The sequence below is a fragment of the Ostrinia nubilalis genome, chromosome 20, assembly GCF_963855985.1.
Source record: "Ostrinia nubilalis chromosome 20, ilOstNubi1.1, whole genome shotgun sequence".
Classification (NCBI taxonomy): Eukaryota; Metazoa; Arthropoda; class Insecta; order Lepidoptera; family Crambidae; genus Ostrinia; species Ostrinia nubilalis.
The window spans coordinates 13,255,671-13,273,908 of NC_087107.1; the positions used below are offsets into that span (position 1 = coordinate 13,255,671).

The following is an 18,238-nucleotide window of genomic DNA, read 5'->3' on the forward strand; positions in this document are numbered from 1 at the left end:
ATTTTGAATCAAAAACAATAAAAAACCGCAGCAACCTCAAGCACGTTATGAAAAAATCTCCATACTAATTTCGCAGTCACGTGACCAAAATACCGTGCTGCCATTGGTCAATCAACTTTTAGAGGGTTTTGAAAGAAACGGACGGCGTTATAGCGGAGTTTGTAACACAAATCAAATTTTAAGTGCTAGTTTAGTAGTCTTTCAGCGAATTTTGATCGAAAATGATTGAACAGTAGGTATGATGAGAAAATTGCAGTAGCGTCATTTAGAGATATAAACAGAAATTCGTTACAGGAGCGTTTTAGCGGGTTTTGAAACTAGACGACTCATTATTCATTTAGTATATTTCCGAATTGATCACATTAACTTGGTTTTTAGTGAAATTGCCATAGCGGTCAAATTAGTGATGAAAAGTCATTAATACGTATAATGTACCAGAGTCATCATCAATCAAGCAACAGAGTTTAAAAATGTTTTAAATAACTGACAGTCAAAAAAAATATACGTTTTTTCACATTATTTTGTTCTTTCAATGTTTATTTTTTTCCTGTTATGTTTCAAGTATTGCCTATTTTAAGTTCAGCTTGGCTCAAATTTTCAGGAAAATTATGAAAAAGTTATTTGAGGTAGAGCAAGCATTTAGGATGCGTGTGTAGTGCCCTGGAAAGGGATACATAAAAAGAAAACCTTAAGTTAGTTTTCGTCTGTGCGATAAATAAATATTTACAACAATAGCTTCAGACTCGTGAGCGTAGCCCTTTACACTAAATGCGTATTTTTTGCCGGCCATTTTGATTTGGCTGTTCCGCGTATGAAAATAACTGGGCAGAAGGTGTAAGGTGAAGCAGGTTTTGTGTGTCAAGGCGCGAAGGATGCCCGGGTTGAAAGGAAAAACATATTTTTCCACAAAGGAAATGATGAAAGTACGAATGCCTAGTTAAAAAAATAAGATGAAAAATATTTCATGATTTCATAGTATCAATTACAATAAAGTAGTAGCTATAACAAAATGATCAACTCAGATAAAATTAATGATGAAAAAAATATTATATTACATACAATATGTTCAAATCGGAATCTTTGGTTATTTTTCAGGAAAAATATTCTAATAGGTGTACATTAATAGACTGGAGCTCTACATTAGTAGAACTTTTTATTACTTTAATATTTATTGCAGGAATCTAACTTAGGTAATTAACAACAAAAGAAAAACATTTTTATTAACACAATTTAAAAATATGTTTGTAAAAACATTTTCCCTTCATTGTGTAATTCAACGTCAATTCGATTGTTTTCCACACTAGCATACCCAGAATCGTTAGAATGGAATAGATAAATAATAATTAGGCACGCTTAACTAATCAAAAGCTCTAATAAGGAATTCTTAGACATAATAAATCCCTTAGCACCGAACGCATCCCGCATAGCAAACTGTTTAGAAGAACTGCTCAAAGGCGCCGACCAACGTGAGGCCAATATTGAACAATACCTGTAAACACTGGTTACGCAATCTAGCTTAGCTAGCCCTGCTAAGGACTAGGTCTAACCTGCAAGGCGACTGATTGAAAAATAGCACAATAAAACGCAGGACTCAACCATGAGTGTCCTTTTCAAATGGGCGGCATAGCAATATTATCATGGAGTGAAAGTTAACAAACGAAGGACAAGTCAAAGCCAGTCTACGTTGAGCGCTCGGCGAGAGCGCACGTCCGTCGCGCGTGTAACATGTGCTTCGAAACGAATGCGATGTCCCAAAACTGATTTAAGTATGTCAGTCAGTTATTTGTCTTCTAAAATTATGTAACAAACGGAAGCTGTAACGTATTGTGTTAAAATAACCGGCGCGAATCCGTTGGACGGAGTTAACTTGCGTTCCGTTGCGTTCAAAATATTGTGTGTGTTTGTGTGATTAATTTATTGCAATTATCTGTTGTATAATCGAATTATGCATCAAGAGTGCAGCAGTGATGGGGTTTACCTATTTTTACAAGCTTTATTTAAATAACTAAGCAAGGACATTTTAATAACTATCTTTCATCTTGGTCTTTCATGAAATAGTTCGACAAGCTTAGGATAAAATCGAGGAAAAATTTTTAATTTATATTCTATTGATTTTTTCTTATTTCTTGGAAGTTTTGTAATGACTTTGAATTTTATTTTATCTACTAATTAATTAAGATACTGAAGCGTGGTTTTACATATCTAATCAAGATTTTGGAGGTCTTGGCTTATCTCTTACACTGTAAATACTCTTGTCTATTGACTATAATGATAATACAGTAGCTTCTAGGCCTAGTTTTGTTACATACTTTTATTAAGTTTTTCAAGTTGAATAATATTACCTGCAAAGTAACTCTGAAAGAAAACACTGTCACATAAAAAAAACTTTGTTATTTGTCTAGAGATCAAGATAATAATATGTAAGTATCTCTACATTTCAAAGCCTATTTTCCTAGACTAAACCTAGGTACAGTCAGCGTCAAATAGTTTGAGACACCCAAAGTAGCTAAAAAGTTCGCAACACGTTTTTGTTACAATGAGGGTTTTCGCGATTGAAAAATCCGCCAGATGGCAATACGTAGACGTGAGGTCCAAATGCTACATGATTGCTTATTTTTGACATGACATTGACAGATATTTCAAAATCCATCCTATCACGCAGCAGTCAGACCCCACATCCACGTCCCGCCATCTAGCGGATGTTCATTCGCGAAAACCCTCATTGGAATAAGGTTGTGTTGTCAACTTTTTGGTCACTTTGGGTGTCACGAACTATTTGACGTTGACTGCCAATTTTCTGAGTATTCAAAGCACATCTTCAAACAAGCATAATTACAACTTACTATGGGTCTAATATGCATAGAGTAACATCTTAATGACGCTATTTAATTTGTGTAATAGATATTGATAGCTCCTAGTTCCCTAGTTGTTGGTCGACATTATGATAAAACTAAGTTTGCAAAACTTTAATATTTTGGCCGTACACTATTTTTACCATACACTAATTATACGATATTTACCTAATGATTTAGACATTGTTAAAAATTATTGACTACAATTTATTCAAAATTCTGGAAATGTAGGTGGAATCTGAACCTTTTTTTTACCCATTCTACCTAACATACTGCATTGCTCTTATGAAATAAAAAACTTAATTTTTAATCTTGACTGTCTAAAGTTTACAAAGCTTCCGTCATTTTTAGTCGTGTTGCTGAAAACATAATAATATTGTCTTTATTTTGATCCTAATTTAGATCGACATTTTTATTGCGCTACATTTCATACAACTTATTACCATACGAAAGGTCAAACAACACTTGTGGCGTATTGGTAGTTGATATCCGTGAAGCCAAAAGTGACAAAAAGCCGAAGCCAAAATATTTTTAAATCTATAAGTAGGTAGGTATGTAGTGAGTATTTATAATATTAATTAATATAAAAAAATTACTTGCGGCTATGCTCGCCCTACAAGATGATGGAAAAAACAGGATTTTCAAAATAACGTAAATTCTGAGATTTTCCTGTTTTTCCCTTTTTTCCGACATTTTTCATTGATACCTTCCTCGATAAATGACTATCGAACTCTAAAACACAATTTTCCACTTCACAATTAGTTCCGGAAATTAACGCGTTCAACCAAACAAACTCTTCAGCTTCAGCTAATCCTTTTTAAAACTTCTATTTCAGAATTTCTTACTTATTGATACATCGGTTTAAGTTTTGAAAGCAACAAACAACTAGACAGACAGTTTATTAGTAGTAATTGTTAAGTTTAAAATTATCATTCATTGATGCTATCTAGCTAAATGTCAAGGAAGTGGACTGATCCAAAGATTTTGCAATTGTAGATGCCATTCAGTGTTCACAACGCGAGTGAGAAGGTTTAAAACCATTGATTAAACGATTACCCTTAACCTTAATTACTATTTAGACTAGAATTTACCGGTTACAGACAGGTAGGAGAAAATTATAAGACCTAGGGTAGATTTTCATATAAATCAAAACTTTCTTCCTATGCCTAACTCGATTCTTTGTTTTACTGTTTCATGAATTGATTTTTTGTGTGATTTTATGTTGTTGGTATCTACAGGGTGTTAGGTAAATGGGTATATGAGCCGACACTAGCCCATGTTAAAATGGTCATATAAATGGTATGGTGAAGTCAGAAAATTGATATCTTAATTTTAATTATTTTAATTTTCATACAAATCGGATTTTATAATTTTGTATGAAAATTAAAAAAAATAAAATGATGATATCAAATTTCTGACTTCACCATACCATTTATATGACCATGTTAACATGGGCTAGTGTCGGCTCATATACCCATTTACCTAACACCCTGTATAAGGATCTATATCTCTAACTTTATTCTGTAATGTATTGGAGATGGAGATTGGGTACTTCTTTGATTGATATTCAGGGATGTTTTTATTATATTGTAAGTAAATTCAAGAATGGCTTGTTTACGATTTAAATACAAATGTCTACGTCTAAACAATTAAAATATTTTTCACTTGGCTGACTCACAGAAAGTTCCAAACTCCAAAGTTGAAAGTGTTTGGATAACTACCTACGCTTCTTACTAGTTGATTACTTTTAAATAGCTATTTATTTCTTTATATAGAGTTTTTTTTTCTTTTTTTTTATGGCTACGCTATACCCTCTTGCCGGCTCTTGCCAGTGTCGAGTTAAAAACGGGGAAACGGGTATTTAAGGAAAATTGCCTAATATCGGAATTTGGAAAGGATTTTGATGATCAGGAAAATAAGGAGGGAAAATTTTATAGAGTTTCAATGCCTCTATTTCTCTATGTCATTTATTTATTTATTTACACACACACACATTTACTATTTTCACAGGCTAACCCAATATAACATTAATTTACTTGTTATTTAATTCCTCCTTAGGAAATAATAAAGCTATGCAGATAATAAATTGTAATGCCCTTCAAGAGCAAGGCAACACAACAGGGCTAGCTAAGCTAGATTCCTAATAACCATTTTAATAATAATTACTTACATTATGCGTAACTATGACAACTCAATAATAGATTCGTCAACGAAACAGTAGTTAATTGACCCAAAACAGATAGTTGTTGACCGCGAGCGACCTGGCCCTAGTGCCATCCCACATACTCTGGAACCAGTCACGCAACCCGCCCAGATGGGGAGTCTTGTGGGTCTAGCATCTTGTTTCTGATGGGGGACAATTAAAATTAGACGGGTTATAAACGGGCTGGTTCGTAGGTAGGGCTGTACTCAAGAACAATTCAAAATCTTTATAAATAGGGCCTTTGCAGGACACGTGTATACCTACATTTAATATATCCCAAATAAAGCTTGATCTACAACCACTTTGAGTGCTAAAAAAAAAAAATTGCAGCATATACACAAAAGGTTTTCTTTTCCTTAATTACACAACAATCAAAAAAACTTTCTTTCTTTTCTTTCCCTCATAGAATTTCAGAGATAGGTACTCGTATGAGTAAAGTTAATTTTAGGTTAACTCAAAAGTTAAAGTACTCTATCTTTTCATTTTCGAAAACTGTACCTACTATAATAATAAATTAATTATGGATCCTTTTCTAGTTTATTGACTGATATAATCGAGGATACAATTTTGACCTTTCCAAAGAAAAAAAAAAAGCTTATCAAACTGCAACTTGAAAGTTCTTAGCCGTGGCAGCCCTACACTAAAGGGCTAGGGAGCATGCATAATGCATGACATTTGGTTGTATCGGATACAGTTTTAGGATCATTAGGTCACCGTAAAATATGTCCAATAAAATCTAACTACCAGTTCCGAGACTTATTGGGTTTCGATTTCGAGTGTGTACTTATTTCCTACTAGGGTTTCTGCTCGAGCTTTCTCGAACTCGAGAAAACTCGAGAAATTTGGCTTCATTCGAGACGAGAAAAAAATTACCGGAGCTCGAGAATTCTCGAGTTTCGATTTTGAAGCTTTAATATTCTTGAAAGCCTATTTTCCTAGACAAAAGTAAGTTTTTTATTATTTATTAGGACAACGTTGCTTTTAGACTGGCCTAGTCTTTCCTTTTTTAACTGATTTGATTTCAAGTAATGATCTCAATCGAAACTAAGTAATAATGTTCACCAACGAGTATGCTATATTTATTATGTATGTATGTTTAATCTGACTTTTGTTAACTAGACAGTTACCTTACCTAACAGACGTTAGGTTAGGTACTCGTCCCTCCTCGTAAAGTTTATTCAAGTCGTTATCTGTAAGAATTTTAAAAAATTATCACAAAGTTTTTTTGTTCATAAAAAACTATTTATTTATTTATTTAAGGACAGCTAAACAAGACTGTTAATTGTGTAACTGGAAAAAACATTGAAAACAATACGTGTTTATAGTGTAGCCTTAATTAAAAGCTGCCACGACATGTGCATAGATTGGAAGCGTAGTGTCGACTAAAGTAAAAAAAATAATTAAAAATGTATTTATTTATTTATCGTAATTTTGCTATTCGGACTTGTGTCTGTAAAACACGTGTTTATAAAACAAGTGATTCAATTGTAGCTCCAGATTTTTATTGTTATTTATCCTTAAAGTACACGCGAGTTTATGACTTTAGTTATGATTATTAGTAAGTATTAATTATGAAAGAAGATTTTATTTTTTGTTTATTTCCTTACCAAAATAAGTGGAACTAAATTCTAATATTGATTGTTGTGCATAAAAATAGGTATATTAGATTAAAAAAACCTGAATTTTTATTAAATTTCAACCGATTTCAGCAGTTTTCATTAAAAGACTCGAGACCCGAGAAAACTCGAGACTTTGGCCTCGAGAATTCTCGAAACTCGAGAAAAAAAATAGGTCGAGAAATCAGAAACCCTATTTCCTACTAATAGTCGTTGGTGATATCAAAGTATTGGTATAATAGAGCTTAATTCAGTAAGGCTGAGTTGCACCGCCTAACTTTGACCGTAACAATAACGATAACCGATGTTTTTTGTATGGAGTTTGACAGATTTTTGACGTTTGTCAAAGTTAAAGTAAGATAGTGCAACCCAGCCTTATTGTCATCTTAACCAATTTTGTAATAAAAAGGTAGGTAAATAATTTTCTTTGTCCATTCAGCTTTTAATCTTTCTTTAAATGTTCAATTGTTGTAGTATGTAGGTACATCTGTTGCTGATGGACATTTTGGGTAAAGCCTAAGTCTACAGTAAATTAAATAAATTAATAAGAATTTTGTGGCAACTACTGTTTCAACTTGTTTTAGGTAGAGTCTTGTAATGGACAGTGTTGTAACATCGTAAATTTTCGTACCGATAATATAATTGGCCTTGGATCGATTTCGGATTCTGGTGAGTGCATCACGCTTTAAATCTTTAATGTCGTGGAAATATCTTTTTATCTGCTAATGGTAATTGATTTAACGAAGGACGGTCGTAATTTGAAATTTTTAGATTCGTGATTGAGAAACTTTCTTAAAATATTTTTTTTAATTATTGATTGGTCTTACGCAGGATCGAAATTTTGAAATAACTTAATTACCTACGAAAATATCAGAGTCCAGTTTTTAAATTAACATTAGGTATTCATTAAACTTTATAAACTGGTAGTAGATTGAGTGTTTAAGATATTTGTCTTAGATGTAAAGATACATTTATTGGAAAAAAACTTACTTACCTAACTACTAATTAAAAATGTGTGTCAACAGTAATCTAATCGTTGATCAAATGACGAGTAATATGGTAGGTATAGTGATAAAGAATATAAACTATATTACAGAAGTATTGTATAATAAACAGTAGTGTAATAATAAATGACGTTTTAACTTATACAGGTGGCGCTACTTAATATTTATTTATCCTCCATTTAATAAGCAAAGTAAATGCTTAATAAGTACTTTTTAAAACATTGTAATCTTGTCATCTTCGACTTGATTTAAAACGCAATCCAAAAGTACAATCTTAATCAAATGTGGCTGAGTATCTTCCGCCACTTCTCAATACCAGCGATATGAGGTCTCAAAGTAGTGGAGCAAGGTAGACTTGGAATCTGTATAAGGTATAAGTGTCCTGAAAACAGCTTGTATACTATAAAGAATTTGATTCTAAATCTAAAACTACCTCCATACTAGAAATAGGTTAATCTTCTAACTTACATTATGTTTTTGTCAAAATACTCCTAATATTTTAGTTTGAGGTAAATTCACTGTAGTCTTTTTAATTTATGAGCCGTATATGTTTCAAAAGGGACCAAAACTAACAAGTTCTAATATTGTCCATAAATATTCTTGATTTCGTAATCAAGGAAACTTGTCCAATCATCACTTGTCTTAGTTAAAATTCCGTCAAAAATAGAAAAGCCCACAACGACGGAAGCGCCGTCAACGGAAGGTGTCCAAAGGGGCCAGTGATCTGTCTATCGATAAACTCAATGCCTTTTATCGATATTTTACACACACACGTTAACACAAGCATTATTAAGTTGCTTACTTTGGGGCTAGCTGGCGCTGTGTGAAATTGTCCAAAGATTTATTTATTTATTTAATTTTATTTAAAGATAGAGCTTCAAGCAATCCACTAGCCAAAAACGTAGGTGGTCACAAATTCACCATCGACTTTTTCATGTGATTTTCGGAACGATCTCTACATCGAATCGTAGTAATTTGGTATGTCTATGACGAAAAATAAACAGTGGTTTGTAATTTCAAAAGTAAATGCAGATTTTCCCTTAAAAATCAAATCAACTTATTTATTTGATTGGCAGTGGAAGGCTAATGCCCGTTTTCACCATCAATCCCATATGTAAATAAAATTCCTGTTGTAATTGTTACCATAGGGGTCACTTAAAAATTAGGGATTAATGGTGAAAACAGGCATAAGATTGCTGTAATAGTGTCGTGGTTGAAATTAAACAGATAGTTATATTTATTTTCAATTTGGACAGTAATCGTGACGTTAGTATCTTAACATTTTAACTTTCCTTACTTAGCTGTACTACAGTTATCGATATTAATTCCAGCCCTATAAGTGTTTCGCGACGGTAAATAAAAATAGCCGGGTCACCTAAGGGCCTTCCTCGTGTGGAGTAGATCAAACGGCGCGCGCGCAGCGAGATTAATTTTCACCATAATTACGTCTAATAACTTTGTAATAACTCCTATTTTTGGTTGTAGCGTTTTGGCGCCGGTTGGTCAGGATTCGGCTTCGTTTGAAGAGTCGGGTTTGATGTTCGGGAGTTGGATGTGGTTAGCATTTTTATGTGGTTATTGCGCCTTTTTTGGTTGACATGATTGTGGTTTTATTTTCTGCGGGTAATGTTCAGTTAGTTGATGAAAATGTTGTACAGTGTTGTTTACCTTAATAAAATGTACCCGTATAGTGACAATTGCTGCTAGGTTATTGCCATGGTGTACTCTATCTTAACAATTTTTTAATACTTTTCTACCTAACTATTAGGGCATTATTACTTACATATTAAACGTTCAATAGGCGTTTAACTTTTTGTAATAAGGCCCTAAAAGTCCCTTTAATGGTTTTGTATTGACATAGGAATTTATTCATTCAGTTATTCCGTTTTAAAATAAGCTAGCCCCGTTTGTATTAATCCGTTGCGTCCTAAACATGGCGTCACCCAATTTCGCGGCAATTCTATTTTCAAATTCTGGAACTGTCGCGCGCTTCCTGATCCAATATGGACGGACGCATACTACTGTCAGTGCACACTCAAACAGATTTGGATTGTAACCCGTTAAGCATATGACACAATTTCAAACGGCTTCGGAATACGATATGGGTTCTTTTTTTGAAATTATTTTTTCTCTATTAAAACAGTCGAAGGTTGAAAGTTGAATGGTTTTTATTTTTTAAAGCTTTGTGGCAAAGGAATTCCAATAGGCAGTTTAACGTGACGCGAATGCTTAAGTTTTTTAATCAATAATCCTCGGACCGTGCCTGATATTTTTCATCTTAAGTACTTTGTTGTATACGTGATAAGGGGGCGTCCATTAATTACGTGAGACAATTTTGGCAATTTTTCAACCCCCCCGCCCCCCTTGGTGAGATTTGGTGAGATTTTTCTAGACCCCCTCCCCCACCCCACAATCTCAGGTGAGATTTCATAAATATTAAAAAAACTGTTTCTTCTAATTTATTTATTTATCATTATCTTCTTAAAAAAAATATATTTTTTTTTATTTAAAATAACACAGTTCTCTCGCAATTTGACCCTTTTTCTTGCTGAAAAAAATTACGTGATATTTTTCGAGACTCCCCCTCTCCCCTACGTGAGATTTAGTGAGGTTTTTCTTGACCCCCTCCCCCCCTTAAACGTCTCACGTAATTAATGGACGCCCCCTAAGTATTAAAAATATGTAATCTTTTAGCTATCAATTTGATTTTATGGTGCGTTAGATATAAAAGCTCGTTAACAATAATAATAATGAACAATTTAAGTTATAAATTAGTAATACGCATGCTGCTCTCGTTTTTAAAAAAAAACATAATGTCAAAAGGGTGGCCCTTTTTTGGTGTATCTTTTAGAATCAATTGTGTTTTCAAGAATTTAGAAAATTTACAATAGTGAGAAGTATACCTAAAATAGTACTTACGGTGAATGTTGTGTTAAAATTAAGGTAACAACATTATTAAATTAATTTAATATAGTATCATCTCACCCTAATATTTTTGTAGTTTTGCGATGGTTTCTGTACTCATAGCATCCATGTTTGTTCGATTGTGATCTATCTTTTGCAATATTTATTATTTCAAGTGCTTACATAGAGCTGTATAATGAATTAAATAGCAGCTTATTTGGTATGGAAAACTTTGATTTATTTACTTGTTGCTGTTGAAAAATCGTCTTTATCACAATGCATTAAGGACTAAAGAAGGTTTTGTGCTTGTATGCGATTGTGTGCCTTTAAGGCGGCTGGCCGTGAGCCTGAATGGCTGTGTGACTAATCCGGAGGTCTTGAGATCAGGGTTGCCACCGAAATACTGAAGTAAAAGACTAAAAAAAAATCACAATAAAAAAGGTATTAAAATGGAGGCACGTAAGTAGAAATTAGGCTATTTTTGACTTAAAAGTTTACCGACCGACTGACCACCTTAATGTTGTTAAGAATTCTAATCATAGACCGAAGAAGCTGTTTAAATAAAAACGGTAGTTGAAAAATATTAGCCTGATTCAGACTGAATTACCAATTAATCTCTAAAATAAGTTTCTTCTTAAACACAAGGTAGAATCTTAACAAGCGAATTCCATGATGTATAAGCCATAGTAGAAGAAAAAATACTCTCCTTTTGGGTTCGTAATTTCCCATCTGACGGCTACATATTTTCGGTACAAAACATAAAATTGATGAAGATGCCACAGTGTAAGCTTGATATGCCATCGACGTCGCTTCTTCCTAGTGAAAACTTCTTTTCCGACAGCCCTACCTCAAAAACGACCTTAGTTCAGTGGCAATAAGCCGCAGCCGAATTTCACTACATCGTGTGCGCGAGCGCAGCGTTATGCATTGTCTTATGGCTAATGGCGTTTGACTTTACGTAACTTGTAGTTAACGCACGACTACATTATCTTCCTATTCTTAAATCTTATTTTTATGTAGATATGTAACCTATCCCTTTAAACCTATTTTTTTTCATATTAAAGTCATAAACACTGGTGCCCCAGTCTTATGTAGTTATTTATTAAATTTAATTTTCTTTATTCAGAACTTCTATGTTTTTCTTTAGTAACAAAATTGTTATATTTGTCATTTCCTTCCTTTTTAATAGTAGGTAAAGTTTGTGACGTCTGAGAATTTAAAACGTATGAATAAAAAGTATCATTGAAATAAATTGAATAAAAAAGTAATAGGTGCTATGTAAATAAAACATGTCTACTTTTTTCAAGGTTTCCATTAAAATTTCACCCTATAGTCTTGGTCGGTGTAATCGTTTTATCGCGTGATAAGAAGCCATGTTTTCTTTGTGACGGCGTAAAAACTTCACCTATAAAACCAAAACCTATGAATAAAAGACTCGCATTTCCCTTTAATGTGTAAAAGGTTCAGTTTCGCGAAGTAAATTATAATAGGCGACATCACCACCATCCAATTATTAGTAGTTACTAGGGATGTTATGGATATGTAGTTTCGGTTATGGATACGGTTACGGGTATAGGAATAATATTATACCGGTTTCGGTTACGGTTACGGATATTTTTTTATTTCGGATATCCGAAAGTTTCGGTTACGGATATCTGTGCTTTAGAATACAATTTGCAATAGTTATCCATTAATGGCCGCACACTACATCGAATTAAAAGTAATAAAAAAATAAAAATGTATACTAGATGGCATTATAAAGGTAAATCAGGCTGTTATGCCTTTAAATTATATGTAATGCTATACAAAAAACAATTTAAACTTCCTACATCCGAAATTATCCGAAACTTTTGAATCGGTCACGGTTTCGGATATTCTTTTATTTCGGATATCCGAAAGTTTCGGTTACGGTTACGGATATCCATAACATCCCTGGTAGTTACTGATAGTACGAAATATCAGCACTGGCCTTGACCTTGCTGTCCCAAAGTAGTGGAAGGGTTAAAATGACACTGGGACGTGTAAAAGCGCTTTTTAAAAGCACATTTCCAAAAGGTGCCTTTTATGGCTCTTTTAAATAGGACCTTTTGAGTCGGAAATTAGGCGTCTCTTTGCAAGATCGCACATGGAAGTTTTCTTTAAGTACCTAAGTTAGTGTGCGATCCTATTTAATTTATTTATGCAAGTAAGCTCCTAAAGAGCACTTTTACACATTCCAACTCTACCACTGCCTCGGGATAGTATATGGGCCAGTGCTGAGAAGAAGCAGCGCAAAAAAACTCAGTCACTACTGTCAGCCTCTATTCAAAGATTTTACAGGATTATATTTGTAGTTAAAGATCTCTCCTACACCAAGGGCTTATCTTCTAAAAATCAGTTATTTTCCGTTATCAGTGATATAAATCGTAGTGCCAATAGAAAGTGTTTTTCACGACCTTGTAGAGACTCGCTTTCAGAACTATCACCGGTAAACCAGCCCTCAACCAGGCCACTGGGCTACGGCAACCAAATTGACGTATTTACATAAAGATTCGAACTTAATATTTGCTTTAGTGGAAGGGTCGGAAGTAAAAGTGTTAAAACTTGTTGTTATTCTAGTTTATTGGCTATTTTTAGAACTTCGTACTGGATAAATTGAAAGTGTCTCTAGCCATCTTTTTCCGCTTTGCAATGGAGGGAAGTCGAACCTTAATTTCGAACTCCTCCTATGTTCTTCTGATTAATTTCGTTGCGGGTCCAATGACAGTTTAACTTTCCCCCGGGACAAACTTGACCTTCATTGGTTGGGTTTTTGTGGCGGTCAAGCTGTAGATCCTGGCTACACAGGAGTTGCAGTGGTGGGAACGAGAGGTGGGAATAGTCCCGTAGCCATCTTTAAAAAATCCAAATACATTGAAGTCATGTATGATTACAAAATTATAATGATACCTGACTAATAACTATGAAATTAGTTCTTCATAAAGTTTTTTCATATCAATGACATCAATAAACTAATTATGCATAAGTTTGAGTCGCGTTTAAAGCTTTCGTGACAGTCCTAAAGTGTTTATTTTTTTTATGAATAGGTTAAGGTTGGGTTGCACCATCTTACTTTAACTTTGACAAACATCAAAAATCTGTCAAACTCCTTACAAAAACACTGGTTATCGTCATAGTTACGGCCAAAGTTGTGCAAAGGTGCGATTGTGGTCAAATACATGCCTTGTTTTGCATAAAAAAAATAAAAAAAAGTTAGGTGGTGCAACTGTGGCCTAAGTTTTGTTACAACTGTTTACTAAAAATATTTATTATCTTAAAATATCTTTGGTTCTTTTCTCATTTGTATTTCAACGTAACAACAAGAAAATTCTTTATTATTTACTAAACAAGCTTTCATCGTAATTTCCACCATGTTTCCAGGCCTACAAGGCCATTTTAACCCCAAGTGTAAAGCCTGCGTGTGAGAGCACAATTCGTTTTGTTTAACCGCCATTGTTAGGGTTCCGTAGTCCTGACAAGGAACCCTTTTAATAATTATGTAGTTTCTATATGTCTGTCTGTCTGTCCGAGGTTTTGCTTGGAAACTATTGGCACTAGAGAGCTGTAATTTTGTGGAGTTATGTATATTAATCACGCAGTACTTATTATTATTCTGTGATCACGCCGACAAAACGGTATAATAAAATTTTGAAATAATTTTTTTTTAGCTCCCCTACATTTAAAGTGGGGATGATTTTTTTTCATCTTCTACCTTCCTGTGTTAACACGGACTACTACGGAACCCTAAACTGCGCGTGGCACGACACGCACTTGGCCAATTTTTTACGTATAAAATATGTCTTTCTTGTAGGCGTTATGTCTCTCTTGTCGGCTCATAAACAAGCTTCGTTCCGACAGAATTTACATACAAATTAAAATTTCACTTTTGATCAAATTTTAGGCTTTCGGGTCAGATTAGTTAGTGTAATTTACGATGTGCTTTTGGATCAATGGTCTTCTAAGTTTTTGGGACCGTCACCGTGTTTACCCGAATATTTAAGTATATCGAAAGGTACTAAAGGAAGTAAGTCGGTCATTGGTTGAATTTTAATATTTATTTAGATCACAAGTTTTTAAATTCGGTTTTGGGCAGATTCATACTTGACTATTGTCTTGTAATACGATGATGATTCTCTATTTCAATAGTTTTATCAATCTTCAGTATTTACAAAAGCTGTTAAGCCTATAAACAAACTAGCGACCCGCCCCGACTTCGCATTCGCACTTCGCGTGCAATGTTTTCATAAACCTTCCTTTTGAATCACTCTATTGCTGACAATTGCATTAAAATCCGTTGCATAGTTTTAAAGATCTATTAAGCGTACATAGGGACATGCATGGGCGGGGCACATAGCTCGTAGAGACGATGGCCGTTGGGGCAGGAAAGTTCTCGAGTGGCGACCACGGGCTGGAAGACGTAGCGTGGGCAGGCCTCCTACTAGGTGGACCGACGATCTGGTAAAGGCCGCGGGAAGAGCCTGGATGCGGGCAGCGCAGGACCGTTCATTGTGGAAAACCTTGGGGAAGGCCTTTGTCCAGCAGTGGACGTCATTTGGCTGAAAAAGAAGAAAGAAGAAAGGGACATGCAGACAGGAAAGCGACATTTTAGTACTATGTACCTAGTGTTACGCGGTGTCTTTAGAAGATGCCTCTCATTTCCCTTTCAAAGTTTCGTAACCACCTGGTTCCTTCTACAATGTTGCTACATTAAAGAATCTTAATGAATGCATCTAAAAGCTCCAAACGGCCGCATAACTCTCATCGCGATAAAACTCGAGAAATAATTTCAACCGAGTCCCTTTATCGGTCTTTAAGGAGTCCCTTATCGGTCTCTGCCGATGCTTTGTAGTCTCCGCCGCAAATAGACTTGATAAAACGGTCGAAACAATGTCGGAGCCATATTTAGCGGCCTAGATAAGGTTAATATTGTTCGACCTGGATTTCGAGCTATATCGTAGATTGGAGCTTACGTAGAGCGTATCTAGTTTTGAGGAATGCAACGGCAGAATATTTTAGAAGCAAAATATCTATTATTTCCCACAAATATTGTCCGTTCCGTACCACAATATTACAAAACAATGCTTAAAAATCAATTAAATTACATTCAAAAATTCCGTCCAGTGATAAATGTAAGCCACACAAACACACATAAAATAATAGCTTTCCTGAAAATAGCTGAAGCTTTCATTTCACAAAGGCTGAACCACGTCAAAAGTTCTATGTTTAATAGTCATAATCACCAGGCTCTCTAATACCAGCATCAGGAACTTGACCCTCTTTATCAGAGGCAAATAGAGGATCTATACTCCCTTCACTAGCTAGTTTGTCCCTGAAGTTCGTTTTTTTTGTCCCTTATCGCTTCATAATGGATTAAGAGACGAGTGGAGGTTGACTCTATTCAGTTATGCCTCTGTTTAATGTTTAAAAGTGAAATTATACAGGGTGGAAACGAAAGTGATCTCACTTGATTATTTTTAAACTATACAAGATATCCAAAAATAGGTTAGGGTAGACCGGGTACAATAGTACCACGGGTCAATAGTACCATCGGCGATATTTCTTCATACAAGCGACGTTAGATTGTGTGCATAGCGTCAGAATATGCGCTTTTTGTGTTTCCATCCGCTCACCAGTCGGCGGCGCTTGCGCTGAAAAACGAAGGTGTACAGGAAGGATTTTTGTTTTTTGCCCAGCCGCAGTAAGTTTTTATGTCAAATATATGAGCCCATAAGTTGCCTAATATGCTATTTGTTACCAAAGTATTGTTGTCAATAGTTTATCCAGGCTCTAAACTTTGTATCGACAGCGAATTATTGGCATTCACTGTGAAAATGACTGAATTTTAGGTGAAGTTCTCTTGACTACCTACTTGGAACAAGTGTACCAGTCTCCATGGGGTCAATTGTAGCGGTACAATCAACCCCATGGTACAATTAACCCCCGGAACCTTATTTTATACTTAATATTTTAAATTGGTTTTAAAGTACCTATACTTATAATAAAATAAGTTATTATAAAACATTCACGTGGTTATTTTACATTTTTATAATTACATTATTTTTATAATTATAGGCATACCTACCTACTGAAAAAATAGTTAGCTAATGTGTTTTATTAAATAAGTAGGTAGATGTCGATAAAAAGGTGATATAAGTACCTAAATGCCTACTTAAAATATTTTAATATAGGTTTCTAAAACCCTTCTGAATATGTACATTTTAGCTTAATTCAGTAAGTAACTAAGTATTTGAACGTTTTGTTTTAGATGCCTCGACGTAGAGTTAAAAGTACGGATCACGGATCAACGGATCTATTCCTTTATGAACAGGCTTATGAAAAAAATTTAAAAGGGCGAAGCATTAGTAGGTATAAATAAATCAGGGTCAATTGTACCAGGGGTCAATTGTACCCTCATACAAAAATAGATTTTTAAGTTTTGATTATTCTATCATTGTTATTATGCTTCTTGTTGTTTCAGGAGCAATATCCGAGCCAAATAAATGGCATATTATGTAGAAACAGTTAGCTTTTTCGTTTTTATGGAAGAAAAGTTATTGTTTTGTTTTTAAACTTTAGTGTTGATTTTTCATACTTGTTCCTAAATATTTTCGATCTCAATTAATAAAGAATGATGATTGTAGGATATTAAGAGTACAGAATACCAATAAAGGTGATGATTAGATAAACATAACGACTTTTATAGCCTCATATATTATTGGTACAATTGACCCGTTGTAGGGGTCAATTGTAACATGAGACATCGTACAGTTCAAACTCGTTTTTCATTAAGTATTCGAAAGAATAGTTCAACTCTGCATGTTTAAATTTGTAGCTTAGGAGTCTAGTTTTTACAGCATACTAACAGAATAAGTTATATTTCATTAGATTTCTCAATATTGAACAATTTCCAAAAAATGGTACTATTGTCCCCGGTCTACCCTACTGATCCTGAAAGTGCACTGTTTATTTTCCCATCTTCTTATTGTCCGTGGTGCATAATCTTTCTTAAAGGTTTTAAACCTTTATTTGTCACCTGTCATCCGCTTTGTAATGGAGGGAAGTGGAACCTTAATTTCGAACTCCTCCTATGATCTTCTGATTAATTTCGTTGCGGGTCCAATGACAGTTTAACTTTCAAACAGACAAACTTGATCTTCATTGGTTGGGTTTTTATGGCGGTCAAGCTGTAGATCCTGGCTACACAGGAGTTGCAGTGGTGGGAACGAGAGGTGGGAATAGTCCCGTTTCCCATCTTCTAGAAGTATCTTATTAATTGTCTCCCTCTTGTTGCAGGTTCGACAGCAACTTAATCCCAGTGTTGTGTGTAGTGATGTCTGCCGAACAAGCCAGTGAGTGCGCAGTGAGCGTGGTTCAGTCGGTGCAGTGCTGAGTGCGTGACTTACTCGAGGCGCCGCTGTTGGTGAGTGCAAAGTTTTATTTTACAAGTCATTTATTTCGTTTTCGTTTCAGCCAACTTCCACTGCAGGACGTAAGTCAAGTAAATTTTAAATAATTTATTTAAAAAAGTAATTTATTTTTTATTATTAGGCTGTTAAAAACATTCTAAACGCCTAGGCCAGTGCCTCTTCTGCTAATGTTTACAAAATTAAATAAATATCTTAGTAAATTATGTAAATCTAA

At 34.5% G+C, this 18,238-nt stretch overlaps 2 protein-coding genes across 2 annotated transcripts in view; one reads left to right on the forward strand and one right to left on the reverse strand.

Annotated features, from left to right (window-relative positions):
* Positions 1-617: 617 nt before the first annotated feature.
* The window catches only part of LOC135081912 (uncharacterized), a 100,441-nt gene continuing 82,820 nt past the window's right edge, over positions 618-18,238 (reverse strand). Inside the window, exon 2 of the mRNA XM_063976694.1 lies at positions 618-660. Within this exon, the coding sequence (XP_063832764.1) occupies positions 618-660 (43 nt within the window). The remainder of the gene's footprint in view (positions 661-18,238) is intronic.
* Positions 1,687-18,238, forward strand: part of LOC135081913 (FH2 domain-containing protein 1) — a 154,952-nt gene continuing 138,400 nt past the window's right edge. Inside the window, exons 1-2 of the mRNA XM_063976695.1 lie at positions 1,687-1,766; positions 17,891-18,017. The gene's annotated coding sequence lies outside the window, so the exon portion shown is untranslated. The remainder of the gene's footprint in view (positions 1,767-17,890; positions 18,018-18,238) is intronic.